The sequence below is a fragment of the Drosophila eugracilis genome, unplaced genomic scaffold, assembly GCF_018153835.1.
Source record: "Drosophila eugracilis isolate 14026-0451.02 unplaced genomic scaffold, ASM1815383v1 contig_2163, whole genome shotgun sequence".
NCBI classification, from domain to species: domain Eukaryota; kingdom Metazoa; phylum Arthropoda; class Insecta; order Diptera; family Drosophilidae; genus Drosophila; species Drosophila eugracilis.
Window position 1 is genome coordinate 50410 of NW_024573048.1, and position 18018 is coordinate 68427.

General features: G+C 47.0%; 5 protein-coding genes across 5 annotated transcripts; 3 read left to right on the forward strand and 2 right to left on the reverse strand.

The window, feature by feature from the left end:
* Positions 1 to 113: 113 nt before the first annotated feature.
* On the forward strand, positions 114 to 782 carry LOC108103972. Its single transcript, XM_017209749.2, has 2 exons — positions 114 to 230; positions 282 to 782. Exons 1-2 carry the CDS (start codon positions 183 to 185, stop codon positions 525 to 527), a joined length of 294 nt encoding a protein of 97 aa, XP_017065238.1. The 5' UTR covers positions 114 to 182; the 3' UTR covers positions 528 to 782.
* On the forward strand, positions 552 to 2006 carry LOC108103971. The gene is made up of 2 exons (XM_017209748.2): positions 552 to 692; positions 811 to 2006. The coding sequence occupies exons 1-2, from the start codon at positions 552 to 554 to the stop codon at positions 1897 to 1899; spliced, it is 1230 nt and encodes a 409-aa protein (XP_017065237.1). The 3' UTR covers positions 1900 to 2006.
* On the reverse strand, positions 2005 to 3872 carry LOC108103968 (nuclear envelope integral membrane protein 1). The gene is made up of 3 exons (XM_017209742.1): positions 3779 to 3872; positions 2988 to 3721; positions 2005 to 2917 (listed from the first exon to the last, which is right to left on the reverse strand). Exons 2-3 carry the CDS (start codon positions 3714 to 3716, stop codon positions 2267 to 2269), a joined length of 1380 nt encoding a protein of 459 aa, XP_017065231.1. The 5' UTR covers positions 3717 to 3721; positions 3779 to 3872; the 3' UTR covers positions 2005 to 2266.
* Positions 3873 to 3960: 88 nt separating this feature from the next.
* LOC108103966 (CAD protein) lies at positions 3961 to 17412 on the forward strand. The gene is made up of 8 exons (XM_017209740.2): positions 3961 to 4244; positions 5282 to 6047; positions 6106 to 9357; positions 9421 to 9525; positions 14128 to 14267; positions 14761 to 16585; positions 16661 to 17044; positions 17102 to 17412. The coding sequence occupies exons 2-8, from the start codon at positions 5295 to 5297 to the stop codon at positions 17309 to 17311; spliced, it is 6669 nt and encodes a 2222-aa protein (XP_017065229.1). The 5' UTR covers positions 3961 to 4244; positions 5282 to 5294; the 3' UTR covers positions 17312 to 17412.
* LOC108103967 lies at positions 9576 to 13450 on the reverse strand. The gene is made up of 2 exons (XM_017209741.1): positions 12849 to 13450; positions 9576 to 12734 (listed from the first exon to the last, which is right to left on the reverse strand). The coding sequence occupies exons 1-2, from the start codon at positions 13448 to 13450 to the stop codon at positions 10103 to 10105; spliced, it is 3234 nt and encodes a 1077-aa protein (XP_017065230.1). The 3' UTR covers positions 9576 to 10102.
* Positions 17413 to 18018: the final 606 nt, after the last annotated feature.

Here is an 18018-nt window from a genome sequence, read left to right on the forward strand (position 1 = left end):
AATGGAAAGTTTAAAACTTTTGGGACACTTGTATTCAGGGCCATCAGTTTTTTTTTAAGTTTAAAATGATGTTATCGATATATCAACATTTCATCTTAATAACGATAGGATTTACTATACATATCGATAAGACGCGGATCAGTAGAGACACATTTAGATTGCTTATATTTTGATTCTAGAGAATGGATTTGGATTTATCACGGGATGCTATGATAGAACAGCTCAAAAAGGTTTCTAATTTTATTTAAGGAACGGACTTGAATTAATATATAATGTTTCAGAGGGGGATACACTTGTCCGATGTGGAGAGTATGTCGATAGAGCAGTTAGAGGATATATACCGGAAGTTTGTGATACCCAAACCAAGAAGGGAGCGGGAACACCGCGATCGATCCAAACCCATTCCCATGGAAATGGAGCAGTTGGCGCAGCGCATCAAATCTGTAGCTATGGTGGGTCAAAAACGACCACTGCTGGATAGCCCGAACGACGACAGTCCCAAGCAAATCAAGATGGACCTCCGTTGACCTGTGACAGGAGGCGATAAGCTTATGGGGGCTACAATGCAGTGCCCCCAATCAGTAGGCAAACGAACGTTCGTCGAGATGCACCTGCTCCTCATCCTTCTTTACTGTGTTCCACTGGTTGTGGGCGATATTTTGCCACTGCAACCAGATTTGGAGAACATTCAGGTTACTTTGTTTATTAAGAATATTTCGTCATATGGTATTATTGGATCGACCTTTATATAGGTCCCCCATAAAATAATAGAGATCATGTTATGAGATATTGATTTTCTTACCATTTTAGTTGGCCATTCGGCGGAGTGCCAGTCGCGGAGACAAGCTTCAAGTATTCCAGAGCATTTGGGGGGCCATTCGTTCCGACTTTTCCACCGATACGGACAAGGTGAAGGGCCTGTATAGCCAATTAGGCATCTTCATCCGCGATGAAATGCAGTGCACCAGTGGGGAAACAGGTCGTTCCGCCTGCGAATTGCAGCAGGAGGTAAGGCGTCACTTGAGAAGCCTCATGGCCCAACGCTTGGCCAATCTTTTAAACGCCGAGGAGAACATCCAGACGTATGGCATGTACATAGCGGCCAGTGTTGAGCCCGCCTTAGTCAGAGATATCCTGGTGCATGCCATCGAGGATGTGTACTTCTATCGTCCACCGGATAAGCTGGTCCAGCAGTTGGAGCAAATTTATGCGGATCGTGATGAAGTTAGCTTCCGGATGATGATCGAGGCGCAATTAGTGCTCTTCTGGCGATATCAGGCCATGCAGGACAGTAGTGAAGGATTTCTCTTCAACATGGCGCATATGGTCAGCAAAATAAGGACCCATCACATGTACGCCAGCGTGGATTCAGGTCTGCAAAGGCGATTGGAGGTGCTTTTGAAGAGTTTGCCGCCTGTCCTGAGTTTGCTCTTTCATCCGCAAGGCTTCTGTTTGCTGAGTCGTTCCGATCGTGAGTACATATATACCACGATAACTGATGAGTGGAACTATGGGCTCAATGGCAGACAAGTATTCACTTGGCACGAGCAGAACTACACTGACTCCGCTGGACTAATACGAGCCTTTGTTCAGGAACAACACTCCTCTCCTGTCTTTACATTGCGCGGCGAGCTCTTTAAGTGGTACTTATTTGTGGATCCCACTGAGGGAAATCGATTGGGAGCCCTGAGATCCGGAAGTCCCAGTTCCTCGTCAAGTTTCTGGACAATTGCCTATGTAGAAGATGCTCTCATCTTCCGGCAGCGCGATCTCACACTGTGTGCCGCCGAAAAGTACGACAACGACCGCAGGCTGGTAAAGATGCTGCCTGGTCAAATGCACACACCTCCATCCGAGGCTTGTCAGTGGTTGCCGATCGATTGTGTTCCTCCAAAATGAGCGAGATGGATGTCGTGCAAACATATACATTTATAATTTTCAGACAAGATTTCTACCTTTACCCTTTAAAGTCAAGTTTAACTGAAATAAATTCAGGTGAGCATGTACACTAAATAATTTCGATTTATTCCTAAACAGTCACATAAAAATGGTTACAAATGAGAACAGTGTGCATCAGTCCATTGAAAAGATATAAATACAAAAAAAAAGGAACATAAGAAGAAAAAAAGGAAAAAGAATGAAATTCAAACATTTCAAAACGAATAAACCCATAACAAGGTGGAAAGATTGTTAACCGTATACGATACAAACACACTGCGATGGTCTGAACTTAGCCTAATGAGTTTTTGGTTTAGCTGGTGGGCTACTACTGCAACGGCTGGTCTGCCTCCTGTTCCAAAAATTCGTCCTCGCTTTCCTCGTTTTCCAAGTTGCGGGCGGCCACGCGATTGCGATGCTGGGAATTAGGTAATGGTATATTAACGCGGTGACGCGAACGGTTGAGCAGACGGCGACTTGCCGACGGACGATAGTACATGCTGCACTGCAAGAACTCCTCCGGATCCTCTTGCGGGGACGCCTCCAGCGATTCTTCAATGGCACGCGAATAATCCTCGATCTCCTCGTCATCCAGATGCGGTGCTCCATTGGCAAAGGAGGCGAAGCGCATGGGATTGCGCAAATTGCTCATCACGCTCCACTGTCTGCACTCCGGACTGTTGACGAATTTCCTTAGCTCCGATAGAGATTTCGATGTCTCGATGGCCGTCTGCTCTTGGTACTCTTCCTGGGTCAGCAATCGTCTTTTGGTCGGAAAACGGCGGCGGTACATCATCTTTGCATAATGCATCCATGATCGAGGAAAGTAATGGGCCAAAAAGGCCACCACCATTAGGAAGATTAGGGCGCTGGTGTGCCAGCTGCTGAAGTAAACCAGAACACCTCCCATTGCCTGCAGCACCCACATGATGATGTTCTGCGAGCGTGGATTCTTTGGCGGACCAATGCGATAGCAAATCTATTAGGATAATAAAACAGAGGAAAATGTGTAATCATGGGACACTCTTTAAGTACTATCAAATACACACCAAAAACGAAATCAGTCCGGTGACGACCAGGTACCACACCACATGATCGCGATAGGTGAGTAGTATTAGTCGCAGATTGTCCGCCAGTTGTTTGAGGACATAGAAACCAATGGTCCAGCCGCCGATTAGAACGCCATACATCATGGGACGACGCGGAAAGAGTTTGGCTGCCAAATAGATTACCACTAGCAAGGAGGCGCATATGCCGATAATGACCCCGGCCAAATAATAGAACACGCTATTCTTGGCCAGCCGCCGGGCGCTCCAGAAAGTCAAAAAGCCCAATGAGAACTGAACAAAACGCCAAAGATCCAATTGGATGGTGTTCAGGATAACACTATATGGTTGTCGGGATGAGATCCCAATGCATTGCTGGTCAAATGGTGATAGCTGGATACGTTGACGCTTCTGAGAGAAAAGGGTGATGCTAAACAGCGATCGTTGCTCGTTGTAGTGTTCCTGGACCTCATCCGGAGTCTTGCCACCATATTGGGCATAGTCTTCATTGTCGATCGCCAAAACGAACTCCACAGTCTCAAAAAGATTTAGAACTGAATAACGCTTGCCCGGATAGCAGTATGTTCGAAGGGTATTCGACCCGTATATGTTCTCCGTAACATTAATAAACGTGCCTGGCGTAAGGAATGCCGTGTCCGAGGAAACCGGATTTTTCGATGCACACATCGTGGCTATGGCCAGCAGACAGAGCCCTGTCCATTGCATTTTCATTGGATCTAAGAGCGGCGCAATTCAGCACTAAGTTCACTATGTTAAACCAATTAAACACTAACCTTTTAATTTATGTTTTGTTTATATTTGTTTTCCCTTTAATGAAACGCCGGCGATAACGATGAGAATGCAATGACACAATCGATATCTGACTTGTGAATAATCGTTATCCAAGTTCAGAACCTCTTATTGATTCCGTAGCAAAGTTCGCCACCATTGAGCTAAGCACAAGGGCATTTTTTAGGATGTCAAGCACAGCAAACTCCGTTTCAATAAGGCGGTGAATTCGGTTGTCGGTCTTTTGATTCGCTGGACGTGTTAATTGAGGGTCAATTTGCGAGTAAACATTGTTAAATGTTTAACCATATTGAAGCAGTGCGAAATTTGCCAACTCTGACAACGGTATCCCGAAACAAACACGAATAGCAAAAAGCGGCGCTTTAAAACCGAAACTAAAACGTGTTCACAACTACAAGTGCAGCAAAAAGCAGAGAGAGAGAGAGCTTGGAATTGATAATACACGAAATTGTAAGTTTTATAGTAATTGCAATGTGTGTACAAAGGATAAAGGTTGCTTAATTGAGTTATATAAGTTAAACTGAACTTAGGGATCCCAATTAATCATGAAAAAAAATCCAGTTTAAAGTCATTGTTATTGTTATTTTCAAAAGCTGGGAAACCGGTTCCCAATTAGAACCGAAATTTTACACACGTGCTTACGCTACACACATACACACGTATAGATACATTCGTTCACAGTCGCCTTTCTTCTTCTATCTACGCCGTTAGCCGCCGCGTAAACAAACCGTGAATAACAACAATAAATTGAGCCACTTGATAAGCACAGTCCATTCCCAATCAGAATCGTGTTGCGCGGGGGCGCAGCAACATGTTGCCAGACAGCATATATATGCATGATATTTGATTTGATTTTTATATACCAACAAAATGCCGGCAACTGCGTATGAGTTAGTGTGTGTAAAAAAACACATGTTGCTTTTGCGGCGTATTTGGTACCCTGGAATTGTAAAATCAATAAGTATATTCCTTGCTAACAAAATTTTATGGATTATATATAAAATATATAAAAAATATATTAAATGTATATACACCACAATATTTAATAATGTACATTAAGAACATAGGAAACTTAAATTTTTATTTATATTCAAGTTCTTAAAGTCAAGGGTATATTTTATGTATCAATTGATGGTTTTACGTCTATTGGTCTATCAATATCAGTTTTCAGGCAAATAACTCATTACTCAAACTCTTTGAAGTCTTCATATTATATGGTTATCAGATCTGCCTCTCCAGAAATATGATCTACTTTTGGTAATTAAGTTTTGTTTGTTGTTGTTGTTTATTAAAGACCGCTTTCACATGAAAGATGATAACGAACGGTTTGATAAACATTCAAATTCTTTCAAGATAAATATTTAATTATGTTATGTATCACAATTATCCTTCTATTGATGCCGAAAAATAGTTTTGCTGGTTGGTGACTCCTGTTCTAAAACACGATAACCCAATGATTTGTAATGTGGTTTACGTCTCCTCCTTAGAAATCAATCCAAGATGCCCCCTGCAAACTGTTACCTGGCGTTGGAGGACGGCACTGTGATGCCGGGCTACTCCTTTGGCCACGTACCATCGAAGAAATCGGAAGGCGTGGGAGGCGAGGTGGTATTCCAAACGGGCATGGTCGGCTACACGGAAGCGCTGACGGACCGTTCGTATAGTGGTCAGATCCTGGTGCTAACGTATCCACTGATTGGCAATTATGGTGTGCCGGCTCCAGATGAGGATGAGCATGGATTGCCGCTGCACTTTGAATGGATGAAGGGCGTTGTCCAGGCCACCGCCTTAGTTGTGGGTGAAGTAGCCGACGCAGCTTGGCACTGGCGCACCTGGAAGACGCTGCCCCAGTGGCTAAAGCAGCACAAGGTGCCCGGAATTAGTGGCATCGACACCCGAGCTCTGACCAAAAAGCTTCGTGAGCAGGGCAGCCTGCTGGGTAGGATTGTCTACGAGGAGCCGCCGGTTCAAGGACTGGAGAAATCCAGTTTCGTGGATCCCAATATACAAAATCTGGCCAAGGAGTGCAGCGTGGTGGAGCGACATGTATACGGTGATCCAAAGGGCAAGGGTCCACGGATCGCTATTCTTGACTGCGGACTAAAGCTCAATCAGCTACGATGCCTGCTGCAACGTGGCGCCTCGGTTACTCTACTTCCCTGGAGCGCTCGGCTCGAGGAGGAGCAGTTTGACGCCCTCTTTTTGTCCAACGGTCCCGGCAATCCGGAAAGCTGCGACGAGATCGTCCAACAAGTAATTTTTAAAACCATTGGAAAAAATGCAAATACTAAATATTATGGCTTACTTTAAGGTGCGCAAAGTGATCGAGGAGGGTAAAAAACCCGTGTTCGGCATCTGTCTGGGTCACCAGCTGCTGGCGAAGGCCATCGGCTGCTCTACGTACAAAATGAAGTATGGTAATCGTGGTCACAATCTCCCCTGTCTACACCGCGGAACCGGACGCTGCCTGATGACTTCACAGAATCACGGATATGCTGTCGATCTTGAGAAATTGCCAGCCGGTTGGTCGGAGCTCTTCGTGAATGCCAACGATGGTACCAACGAGGGCATTGTTCATGCGAGCAAGCCTTATTTTTCAGTTCAATTCCATCCGGAGCATCATGCTGGACCGCAGGACACGGAGTTCCTGTTCGACGTCTTCCTGGAGAGCATTACACAAAAAGATGTGACTATTCCGCAGCTGATCGAGCAACGATTGCGTCCGACTAAAATTGTTAAAGATCCGTCTCCGGTGAAACCGCGCAAGGTTTTGATCCTGGGATCCGGTGGATTATCCATTGGTCAGGCCGGTGAGTTCGATTACTCCGGTTCGCAAGCCATCAAAGCCATGCGGGAATCGAATATCCAGACAGTTCTGATCAACCCGAACATAGCGACCGTACAGACTTCCAAAGGAATGGCTGACAAGTGCTATTTCCTGCCCCTAACTCCACACTATGTGGAACAGGTGATCAAATCGGAGCGACCGAATGGAGTGCTCCTCACCTTCGGCGGCCAAACTGCACTCAATTGCGGCGTGGAACTGGAGCGAGCCGGAGTATTCGCCAAGTACAATGTGCGCATTCTGGGCACACCCATTCAGTCAATCATCGAAACTGAGGATCGGAAGCTTTTTGCCGAACGAGTGAACGAGATTGGTGAGCAGGTGGCACCATCTGAGGCAGTATATTCCGTTGCGGAGGCCCTGGATGCCGCCAGTAGACTGGGCTATCCGGTGATGGCACGTGCCGCCTTCTCCCTGGGCGGACTGGGATCTGGTTTCGCCAACAATGAGCAGGAGCTACAGAGTTTGGCTCAACAGGCACTTGCTCATTCTAGCCAACTGATCGTGGACAAATCCCTTAAAGGATGGAAGGAGGTGGAGTACGAGGTGGTGCGCGATGCCTATGACAACTGCATCACCGTGTGCAACATGGAGAATTTTGATCCCTTGGGTATCCACACGGGCGAGAGTATTGTGGTGGCACCATCGCAGACGCTCTCGGATCGCGAATACCAAATGCTCAGAAGCACCGCCCTGAAGGTGATCCGTCACTTTGGTGTCGTGGGCGAGTGCAACATTCAATACGCACTGTGTCCCCACTCGGAGCAGTACTACATTATCGAGGTAAATGCCAGGCTGTCGCGCAGCTCCGCCTTGGCTAGCAAGGCTACTGGTTATCCATTGGCATACGTCGCCGCCAAGCTAGCACTGGGATTGCCTCTGCCGGAAATAAAGAACTCTGTGACGGGCAACACGACAGCTTGCTTTGAGCCCTCTCTGGATTACTGTGTTGTCAAGATTCCACGCTGGGATCTGGCCAAATTCGTGCGGGTTAGTAAGCACATCGGTAGCTCCATGAAGAGCGTCGGCGAAGTGATGTCCATTGGTCGGAACTTTCAAGAGGCCTTCCAGAAAGCTCTGCGTATGGTGGATAGCGATGTGCTAGGATTCGATCCGGATGTAGTGACCCTTGACAAGGAGCAACTTGCCGAGCAGCTGTCGGAGCCGACAGATCGTCGTCCCTTCGTTCTTGCGGCTGCTTTCGACTTGGGCATGTGTGTCAAAGAATTGCATCAGTTAACCAAGATCGACTGCTGGTTCCTGGAAAAGCTGGAATCGATCATGACTCTATACCGGCAGCTCACCGAAATCGGCAGTCGAACGGATGCTGATTTGCTGTTGAAGGCAAAGCAATACGGATTCTCGGATAAGCAAATAGCAAAGGCCACAAAGAGCACGGAATTAGCGGTGCGCCATCAGCGCCAGGAGTTCGGCATCCGTCCACATGTCAAGCAGATCGACACCGTGGCTGGCGAATGGCCCGCCAGTACCAACTATTTGTACAACACATATAATGGAAGCGAGCACGATGTGGATTTCCCCGGTGGGCATACCATTGTGGTGGGCTCGGGTGTCTACAGGATCGGATCCTCGGTGGAGTTCGACTGGTGTGCCGTGGGCTGTCTGCGCGAACTGAGGAAACTTCAGCGACCCACCATCATGATCAACTACAACCCAGAAACGGTGTCCACCGACTATGACATGTGCGATCGTTTGTACTTTGAGGAAATCAGTTTCGAGGTAGTCATGGACATCTATGAAATGGAGAACAGCGAAGGCATCATCTTGTCCATGGGCGGCCAGCTTCCCAATAATATAGCCATGGATCTGCATCGCCAGCAGGCTAAAGTATTGGGCACATCGCCAGAGTCCATAGATTGTGCTGAGAATCGATTCAAATTCTCGCGTATGCTGGACAGGAAGGGCATTTTGCAGCCGCGCTGGAAGGAGCTGACCAACCTCCAGTCGGCCATTGAATTCTGCGAAGAGGTCGGCTATCCCTGTTTGGTTAGGCCATCCTATGTGCTTTCCGGTGCGGCCATGAATGTTGCCTATTCGAATCAGGATTTGGAGACGTACCTAAATGCCGCTTCCGAGGTTAGTCGAGAGCATCCGGTGGTCATATCGAAGTTCCTCACCGAGGCCAAGGAGATCGATGTGGATGCAGTGGCGGCCGATGGCAGGATTCTATGCATGGCAGTTTCAGAGCATGTGGAAAACGCCGGAGTCCATTCTGGTGATGCCACACTGGTAACACCGCCTCAGGATCTCAATGCAGAGACACTAGAGGCCATCAAGCGGATTACTTGCGATCTGGCCAGTGTTCTCGATGTTACGGGTCCATTCAACATGCAGCTGATTGCCAAGAATAATGAGTTGAAAGTTATTGAGTGCAATGTCCGTGTATCCCGATCCTTTCCCTTCGTCTCCAAGACGCTGGATCATGATTTTGTGGCCACCGCAACTAGGGCCATTGTTGGACTCGATGTGGAGCCACTGGATGTCCTACATGGCGTTGGCAAGGTCGGCGTTAAGGTTCCTCAGTTTAGTTTCTCTCGCCTAGCTGGTGCTGATGTCCAGTTGGGCGTTGAGATGGCGTCCACCGGCGAGGTTGCCTGTTTTGGCGATAATCGTTATGAGGCCTATCTCAAGGCCATGATGTCCACGGGCTTCCAGATACCCAAGAATGCTGTGCTTCTCTCCATTGGCAGTTTCAAGGTTTGCTAGATCTCCAATATCAAGTGATAGAAAGTATAGATTGATGAACTTTTTCCTTTACAGCACAAGATGGAATTGCTACCTTCCATACGAGATTTGGCCAAAATGGGATACAAGCTGTATGCTTCTATGGGAACTGGTGACTTTTACGCAGAGCATGGCGTTGATGTAAGTACAAACGATACCCGTTTTGATTGTGATTTCAGGGAATGGAAAATTTAAGGTTTTTATTATATATTTTTTGGATATTATTAGGATAAAGAGATTTACATTTTGGAATAACCTTGGGGTTAGAAAATCAAGAAGATCGATTAATTTACAATTTCAGTGTTATTTCTTATTAACTTAGTAAAAACATTTAAATTATGGTTTAAGTGGTCATTGCTTCCTTATTATTTATAGATTTAATCAGACTTTGCTTAAGATCTTTATAAACAATATTAAGTAATTCAAATATTTGCTTTCCATGACCATAGTTGAATAGTTTACAGTTTTATTACTTAATTTTCATGACATAGAAAACAAACTATTAATCAAATTCAGAACATAGCGAAAATCTGAATTGGTTTACGTTGGGGTATTAAATATTTATATATATTTATAGGGTCTGTTGGTTGGTAACTAGTATGTACAGTACTTACGAACTATAAATACCATCCTTATCTTTAGCTATCTTTATACACCCGGGTAATATGTAACAATATAACACTAATCGCGAAAAGGCTTAAACGATATAATGTTATCTTCAGTTAAAGGCGCCCTTGAGCTTCTGTGTGTTGCGCTTTAGGATCTCCTTGAGTTCCTCCCGCACGGCCTCCGAGGGGGCTACTTTCTGGACCAGTTGCTCTGTTTTGTTTCCCAGCATTTGCATTTTATCCGTATCTAGGTTAAGCCTTTGAAGGATACCGTTCAGTGATAGAAGGGTTTCTTCCTTAGGCGTTTCACCCGATTTTGATTCTGGTTCCAAATCCATTTCTGTTTGCGGTTCTATATCATTTACTTTTGTTATTAGTTCTTTGGTTTCCACCACTTGGTCTTTCGTTGTCTCCCCAATGCGGCTTTTAATTTCCATTAGCAAAGTACTTTTGATGTTCTCCTCCTGCAGCGTTTCAATGGCCTCTATCTGATCGTGCTGTTGAGGTACCCGTAGAATTCCATTTAGCCTATGGTTTTCTAGATGGGGCACAGGGTTCTGTCTAGTCGGCGGATCGGGTGTGTGTATTTGGACGACATGATCCTGGAATTTAATTGATTTTCTTGGTACTGGCGGGGATTCATCCACTGGCAGGGCTGTGTCAACGGCTACGTTTGGTACAGAGGTATAGGACATACCCTCCATTTGATTGGCTAATACCTGAAGTTCCTCAATAAAGTGCTTCGCCTGCTGGGAACACCCAAGGTGCTGATAGAGGCGACACAATCTTTGACCCTGCTCCAGGTAGAGTTGGGCATGTCCACGATTGCCAAATCGTATAGCAGTGCTTAACATGGCTAACAAATGATCCAAAAGAAGCTCGAGCAGATTGCTGCGACGCAGGATTTCCAAACCGTTGTTCAGTTGCGGTTTTGCCGTATCTTGGGTGGTAGCCTCTGGATTGGAGCGCATCAAAAACAATTGAAGATCTAGGGAATCTAGCGAACAGCGTCTTTGTTTCGCCTCAGAGAGCTGAAGCTGCTGATTGGTGGCCTTCAGGAGTTGTGTCTTCTTCCGTAGCTTTCCTCTTGATCTTTCTTGATGTTGAGCCAACCCCAAAAGTCCCTTCGCATCAGTGATCTCCTCCTTTGTTGGGCTTCTCCCTTTGTCCACCTGCTGTTCTTGGTTTTCCTCTTGAATCTCCTGAGCAGGGAATCCCTGCCGGGGACGGGAAAACTTGCCCCATGAGTGCAACTCCAGGTAATCCTGACTGAAGAGATTGTGCAATAGCCGTTTGTAGTCCAATTGCGGATAGAAATCCGGCGCATGTTGAAGATTCCTCAGAGCTTGGACAATGTGCAGCAGTGGTTGCTCCGCAATGCCTGCCATTATGGTGCGTAGTTTCATCAACGTATCCTCCGGGATGTGCTCAAAGAGATTCCGCCGTTGGATGAAGTAGTCGCTTAAATGTTTCTTGGCCAAACAAGCATCAAACGAGCGAATGAATCTTACCAAGCGCTCACCCAGAAACTCCTCGGGCCAATCGTTGCTATGCTGCTCACATTGCCAAAACAGATGGGCTCTCAGCTGCTCGAGCAAAGCTCCCGGTGGTTGGTCAGAGGAGGAGCCCTCCACAAAGGTCTTGACCAGCAGCTTCATCAGTTGGAAAACCTTCACTTGCATGGGCGTCAGGCAGTGCCGCTCTAGAAACTGCTCCGCCTGTGGGAAGACAATGCGCCACTCTAGTTCCCTAAACGGATTTCTGGAATGCTTTGGGGCGTAGCCCACTGGAACGACATGGAAGCCAAAGGATCGGATGCGTTTCCTCATTTGCTCCGTCGGCCATTGAAATTGCTCGGCGGTATGAAGGTTGGTCAATCGCGGACGGGCTCTTAGCCAAAACTCAAAGCCGCAATCTGGCCAGGAATTAGGCACATGAATGGCGGGTACAAGCTCTTCACGAGCGGTATAAACACTGCAGCCGCGATACGTGGCGGCAGATAGCTGAGACTGGCTAATGCCCAGTTGATTGCCCAAATGCTGGCGGAGCACCTCTCCAAAATACAGCATAAATTGCTGCGAACTGAGGTAGCACTGCTGCAGTTGTTCCACATGACATTGGCGAAGGACTTCTACAGTTTCATAGCCAGCCGGTGGATATTTGCGATTCTCTGTATTAGCTTGATCCTCCTCGTCGCTGTTGCAGGAATCGGAAGATGACTCCTCATCGTCGGTTTGCTCTAACCAAGGAGGCAGACAATTGGCCAAACGACGGATACAACTCTCCGGCAGGACATTCCTTTTAAAATCGAATTGACGACCAAGTCGCAGCTCCTCCAGTGGACGGGGAGTATTTAACCTAGCCAAATATACATAGTCGTAATGCCCCGAACTATAGCCCGATGATGAGGAACTGGATGAGGACGATCCAATATCCCCATAGCAGCATTCCTCATCGCTGCTGGCTGGCAAGGGTGAGCTGGAACTACTGCTGCCTATCGGAAAATTCGGCGACTGCTCACGCAGCTTAAGGCGCACATATCCCATCCATCTGGTCATCTCCATCAGTTGGACAAATTCCGAGGGGCAGGGTGTGGTTCTATAGTAGTCCGTTTCAAGAAGAACCTTGCAAAGCGCCGCCACGGTGTCATAGTTGGCATCGTTTGGTCGGGCCACATCCACGTTCTCGAAAACCACATAGGTTACTGGTTTCTGTAGCGGCTGTGCCGGTTTTTTCAAGGATCTGCAAGGAAAGAGAAACACATACCATAGGTATAGAAATATATTACCAGATGTCAGAATTAATAATAAATGGACAAAATACTGCAAAAAAGATGACAAATGAAGAAAGACTCACTTGAACAAAAGGTTCCTAGCGACTGCCGTATCGATTGCACTGTTCTGGAGCAGACTATGCTCGGCCAGTTTCTCTGCGGAGCAGTTGCGTCGCCTGGCCAGGAGTTGGGCATCGACCAGGACCATCTCTGCCTCGAAGTGCCCAAAAAACTGAACACCCAATAGCAATTGATTTAACAGGAATGTGTCCAATTCTCTGTCCAATTGATCCAGGGTCTTTAGCTCCACTGTGCGCTGGAATTCCTCGCGCTGTTGCTCCAATGTCCTGGCATATAAAGCACTCACACACTCGGTAGCAGTACTCCCATTGCTGCCGCCAAGCAGACGCAGTTGCTGGGCGAGATCAGGATGCGTTTTTGCGCTGAGACGGCTCCTTTGAATAGAACCCCCATGGCTGGAAATAGGTCCACCGGATGCTCGTCCGGGACCCCTCTTCTGCCGTCGTTTGCGTGCATTGCGTTTCTGGAGCTTTTGAAGCTGCCTCTGACGCTTCTTCTCCTGCCGAAGTCTTCCCTGGAGACGCTGGGCGGGAATGCCCGCCTGCAGGGCATTCGGTGTGGCACCAGAATCCACCTGTTCGGAACGCGACCAGGCGCACCCCATATTCGACGGCCGATGTTTCGTTACTGAATACCGTGTTCTTGCCTTTGCCACCCGGCTGATAACAATGTGCAATCTGCGATCGGAGTTCACCAATTACCAATCTGCGATCTAGTAATGACACTCGCAATCGCAAAGATAAGAATTGGGGCGACTCTTCCGGCTGGCCACCACCTCCACCTCCCTTTTTTTCCTGCTCAGCTATCCATTATCAGCCAGTTCCTGGTACTTTAAAAAAAGGCGGAATTGATTTCCACTTTACTGTGCTCCAAAATCATACGAAAAATTCTTTATTATCCAGATCTTCAAAATCAGGCTATGTTTTTGTATGAACTTTTAACTATTACTGATACTATATTATTATCTTCCTAAGTTAAATCCTTAAACTTGGATTTTTTATATTATTTCGCGTAAGAAAACCCTAATATTGATTTCAGTGGATCGGGATTATACGTGCGCCACTGTGCCATTGTTATTCTATTGTCTTGAGTGCAGACGTGGAACATCCATAAATAGTGATATCTTTATAGTGTACTCTGGGCAAACAATTGATTGAAGTTGAAGCTGATGGTGATGGTGACGATGACGATGACTTGTGGCCTTGAGGGTGGCTTCTTGATAACGCTAAATATTTACCCCTCACCCTCTCTATTAATGTACCTATATATTTTCCCTTGCAGGTGGAATCTGTGCAGTGGACATTCGACAAGACTACTCCCGATGATATCAACGGTGAACTGAGGCACCTCGCCGAGTTCCTGGCGAACAAGCAGTTCGATTTGGTCATTAACCTACCGATGAGTGGCGGGGGCGCCAGGAGGTGAGTGCCACTATTTATATTGACTTGATTTACTGGCTAATCATACCAGGCGATAAATTAATGCAGGTGATCGGTATAGAGTGGGAGCATTAAGTTGGTAGTCTGGGGAACCAGCCACAACTTGAGTGTTAAGTCCACAAGATTTCAAATATTTGTATTCCAATTATACTAGTTGGGAAAATAATTATGTATCATATTAATATATCTTTTATTTTTATATCAAATTGAAACAAAAATAACTTCACCAGCACAGTTTAGAAAGCAATGCCTTACTGCGCAATTATTAGTCACTTTTGCAATAAGTATTTTGTTTGCTGACCCAAATAATTTGATTTATTACTAGGAAAATGGGCTTGCCTTCTTGAAACTTCTTATCACATTTTAGAAATACAGAAAATATATAGAAAATGATCACACTCTATATCTAATTTCGGGGTTTTCTTCGTCATAGCTTATAACACATTTTTATTAAATTTAATAACCATTATTTCAGGGTATCTTCATTCATGACCCATGGCTACCGCACACGTCGCCTAGCGGTGGATTACTCTATTCCGCTGGTGACTGATGTGAAATGCACCAAACTTTTGGTGGAATCAATGCGGATGAACGGTGGCAAGCCGGCTATGAAGACACACACCGATTGCATGACATCGCGTCGGATTGTCAAGCTGCCCGGGTTTATCGATGTGCATGTTCACCTTCGGGAGCCGGGAGCTACGCACAAGGAGGATTTCGCTAGCGGCACAGCAGCAGCCTTGGCCGGTGGAGTGACCCTGGTGTGCGCCATGCCCAACACTAATCCCTCGATCGTGGACCGAGAGACGTTCACCCAGTTCCAGGAGTTGGCCAAAGCCGGTGCCCGTTGCGATTATGCCTTGTATGTGGGAGCCTCGGATGGGAACTATGCACAGGTTAATGAGCTAGCCAGTCAGGCCTGTGGCTTGAAGATGTACCTGAATGATACATTCGGCACATTGAAACTAAGCGACATGACCACCTGGCAGAGGCATCTCTCGCACTGGCCGAAACGTGCTCCAATTGTCTGTCATGCGGAAAAGCAGAGTACGGCGGCTGTGATCTTGCTGGCCCATTTACTGGATCGTCCGGTTCACATTTGCCATGTGGCGCGAAAGGAGGAAATCCAACTGATCCGTGCAGCCAAGGAGAAGGGCATTAAGGTGACCTGTGAGGTGTGTCCGCATCATTTGTTCCTCAGCACTAAGGATGTCGAGCGTCTCGGTCAAGGAATGTCCGAAGTGCGGCCCCTGCTTTGCTCTCCAGAGGATCAGGAGGCTTTGTGGGAGCACATGGATTACATCGATGTCTTTGCCACTGATCATGCACCGCACACACTGGCCGAGAAGCGTTCAGAGCGTCCGCCACCTGGATTTCCGGGCGTGGAAACCATACTGCCGCTTCTCCTTCAGGCCGTCAGTGAAGGTCGGCTGACGCTAGAGGATATCAAACGGAAGTTCCATCGCAATCCGAAAAACATTTTCAACCTGCCAGAGCAGGCGCACACCTATGTAGAGGTGGATCTGGATGAGGAGTGGACCATAACTGGCAGCGAGATGAAGAGCAAGTCAGGTTGGACACCATTCGAGGGCACCAAAGTTAAGGGACGCGTCCACCGCGTGGTTCTTCGCGGTGAGGTGGCCTTTATTGACGGCCAAGTGTTAGTGCAGCCTGGCTTCGGGCTGAATGTGCGTGCCACTCCGGCACAAGTGCAATCGGAGGCAGCACAGGATTTGCTGCCCACCGACAGTGATACAAATGACACCTTTGCCCGTCTTCTTACCGCCGAGGGAGCCGGTGTATCCGCACAAGGATCATCGACTAAGGTTCACTTTGTTGATGGAGCCAACTTCTTGCGTCCAACTTCACCTTCACCACGCATCCGCCTGGACTCCACCAGCAACACTACGCTGCGAGAGTACTTGCAACGCTCTTCCAGTCCCAATCCTGTGGCCCACTCGCTGGTGGGCAAGCATATTCTGGCTGTTGATATGTTTAACAAAGAGCAGCTTAACGATATCTTCAACCTGGCACAGCTGCTCAAGTCCCGGGTCACAAAGGATCGTCCGGTGGACGAGCTACTGCGCGGCAAAATCATGGCCAGTGTGTTCTACGAGGTGAGCACGCGGACGCAGTGCAGCTTTGCTGCTGCTATGCTTCGTTTGGGTGGCCGTGTAATCAGCATGGATCAAATAACGTCATCGGTTAAGAAGGGCGAGACCCTGGAGGACAGTATCAAGGTTATGGCCAGCTATTCGGATGTCATGGTCCTTCGTCATCCCACTCCAGGAGCTGTGGCGGTGAGTAGTATGATAATGGCATATAAATCTATGTATCTATTTGTATCTTATAATTTTTCTATATTTTGTTAACAGCGCGCTGCATCCTTTTCCCGAAAGCCTCTGATCAATGCTGGCGATGGCGTCGGCGAGCATCCCACACAGGCACTCCTGGACATCTTCACCATTCGTGAGGAGATCGGCACAGTCAATGGCCTAACCATCACTATGGTGGGTGACCTGAAGAACGGGCGCACCGTGCATTCTCTAGCCCGCCTGTTGACCCTGTACAACGTGACCCTGCAATATGTGGCACCAAATAGCCTCCAGATGCCCAACGAGATTGTGCAGTTTGTGCACCAACGCGGCATAAAGCAAGTCTTCGCCTCGGGTCTGAAGGATGTCCTACCCAGCACGGATGTGCTCTATATGACCCGCATCCAGCGGGAGCGTTTCGAGAACGAGGAGGATTACCTGAAAGTAAGTGAGAAATCATCGTTTCTTGATCTTGATAAAAATCTCAATGTTTTTCCACAGTGCTGCGGTCAACTGGTGGTAACGCCAGAGCTGATGACGCTAGCTAAGAAGCGCTCTATTGTCCTGCATCCGCTGCCGCGTCTGGACGAGATCAGTCGTGACTTCGATTTGGACCCAAGGGCCGCCTACTTCCGCCAGGCGGAGTATGGCATGTACATCCGAATGGCCTTGCTGGCCATGGTTGTTGGCGGTCGCAATACGGCGCTCTAAAGTTTTTCCAAGCGGAAAACCTACTCTTTGACTCTCCTAACTGTTTTTTTGTATACAATCTTTTATACATCACTTACAAATATATTGATCTATTCTATTGATTTCATCATGTTGTAGCATAACCTTTATAAAGAGGCAAAAGGGTATTTTTGGGATATTCCTTAGCCGACCAAAATTTAATCAGAAAAATCAATTTTCCCTTCCCTTGGTAATTTTGGGATTTCAGTACCAGGCGAACAGAAAATATAGCAGGCAACTTTTTTTCTGGAGGCTTGTGTATTTATTTCAAGATGGCTGCCTTTTCAAGATGGTTGCCATTGCAGACCAAAACATAAACAAGAGATGAGCAACCACGTTGTTTTCTGTGTCGTCTCACGAGCTTTGTACGATAATCACGAAATAATATTAAGGTCCTATGTAATTTATTCGGTCGTGTCGAAAAACAGTGCTCACGTGGCCATCCCTAATTGGAGCTCATAAATTTAGCGATTTCCACCTTCTACTCGATTCTGTTCGCCTGGTATTTTAAAGGCATCAGCTAGCCAAAATGCGTTGAAATTTTGATCAGAAAAATAAATTTTTCTCAGTCAAATCGGTCATTTTGGCAGTTCAGATACCAGGCGAACAGAAACCGCAGCCAGCAGCTACTGTTTTCTGGGAGCCTGTGTTTTTTTTCAAGATGGCCGCCTTTTTAAGATGGTTGCCCT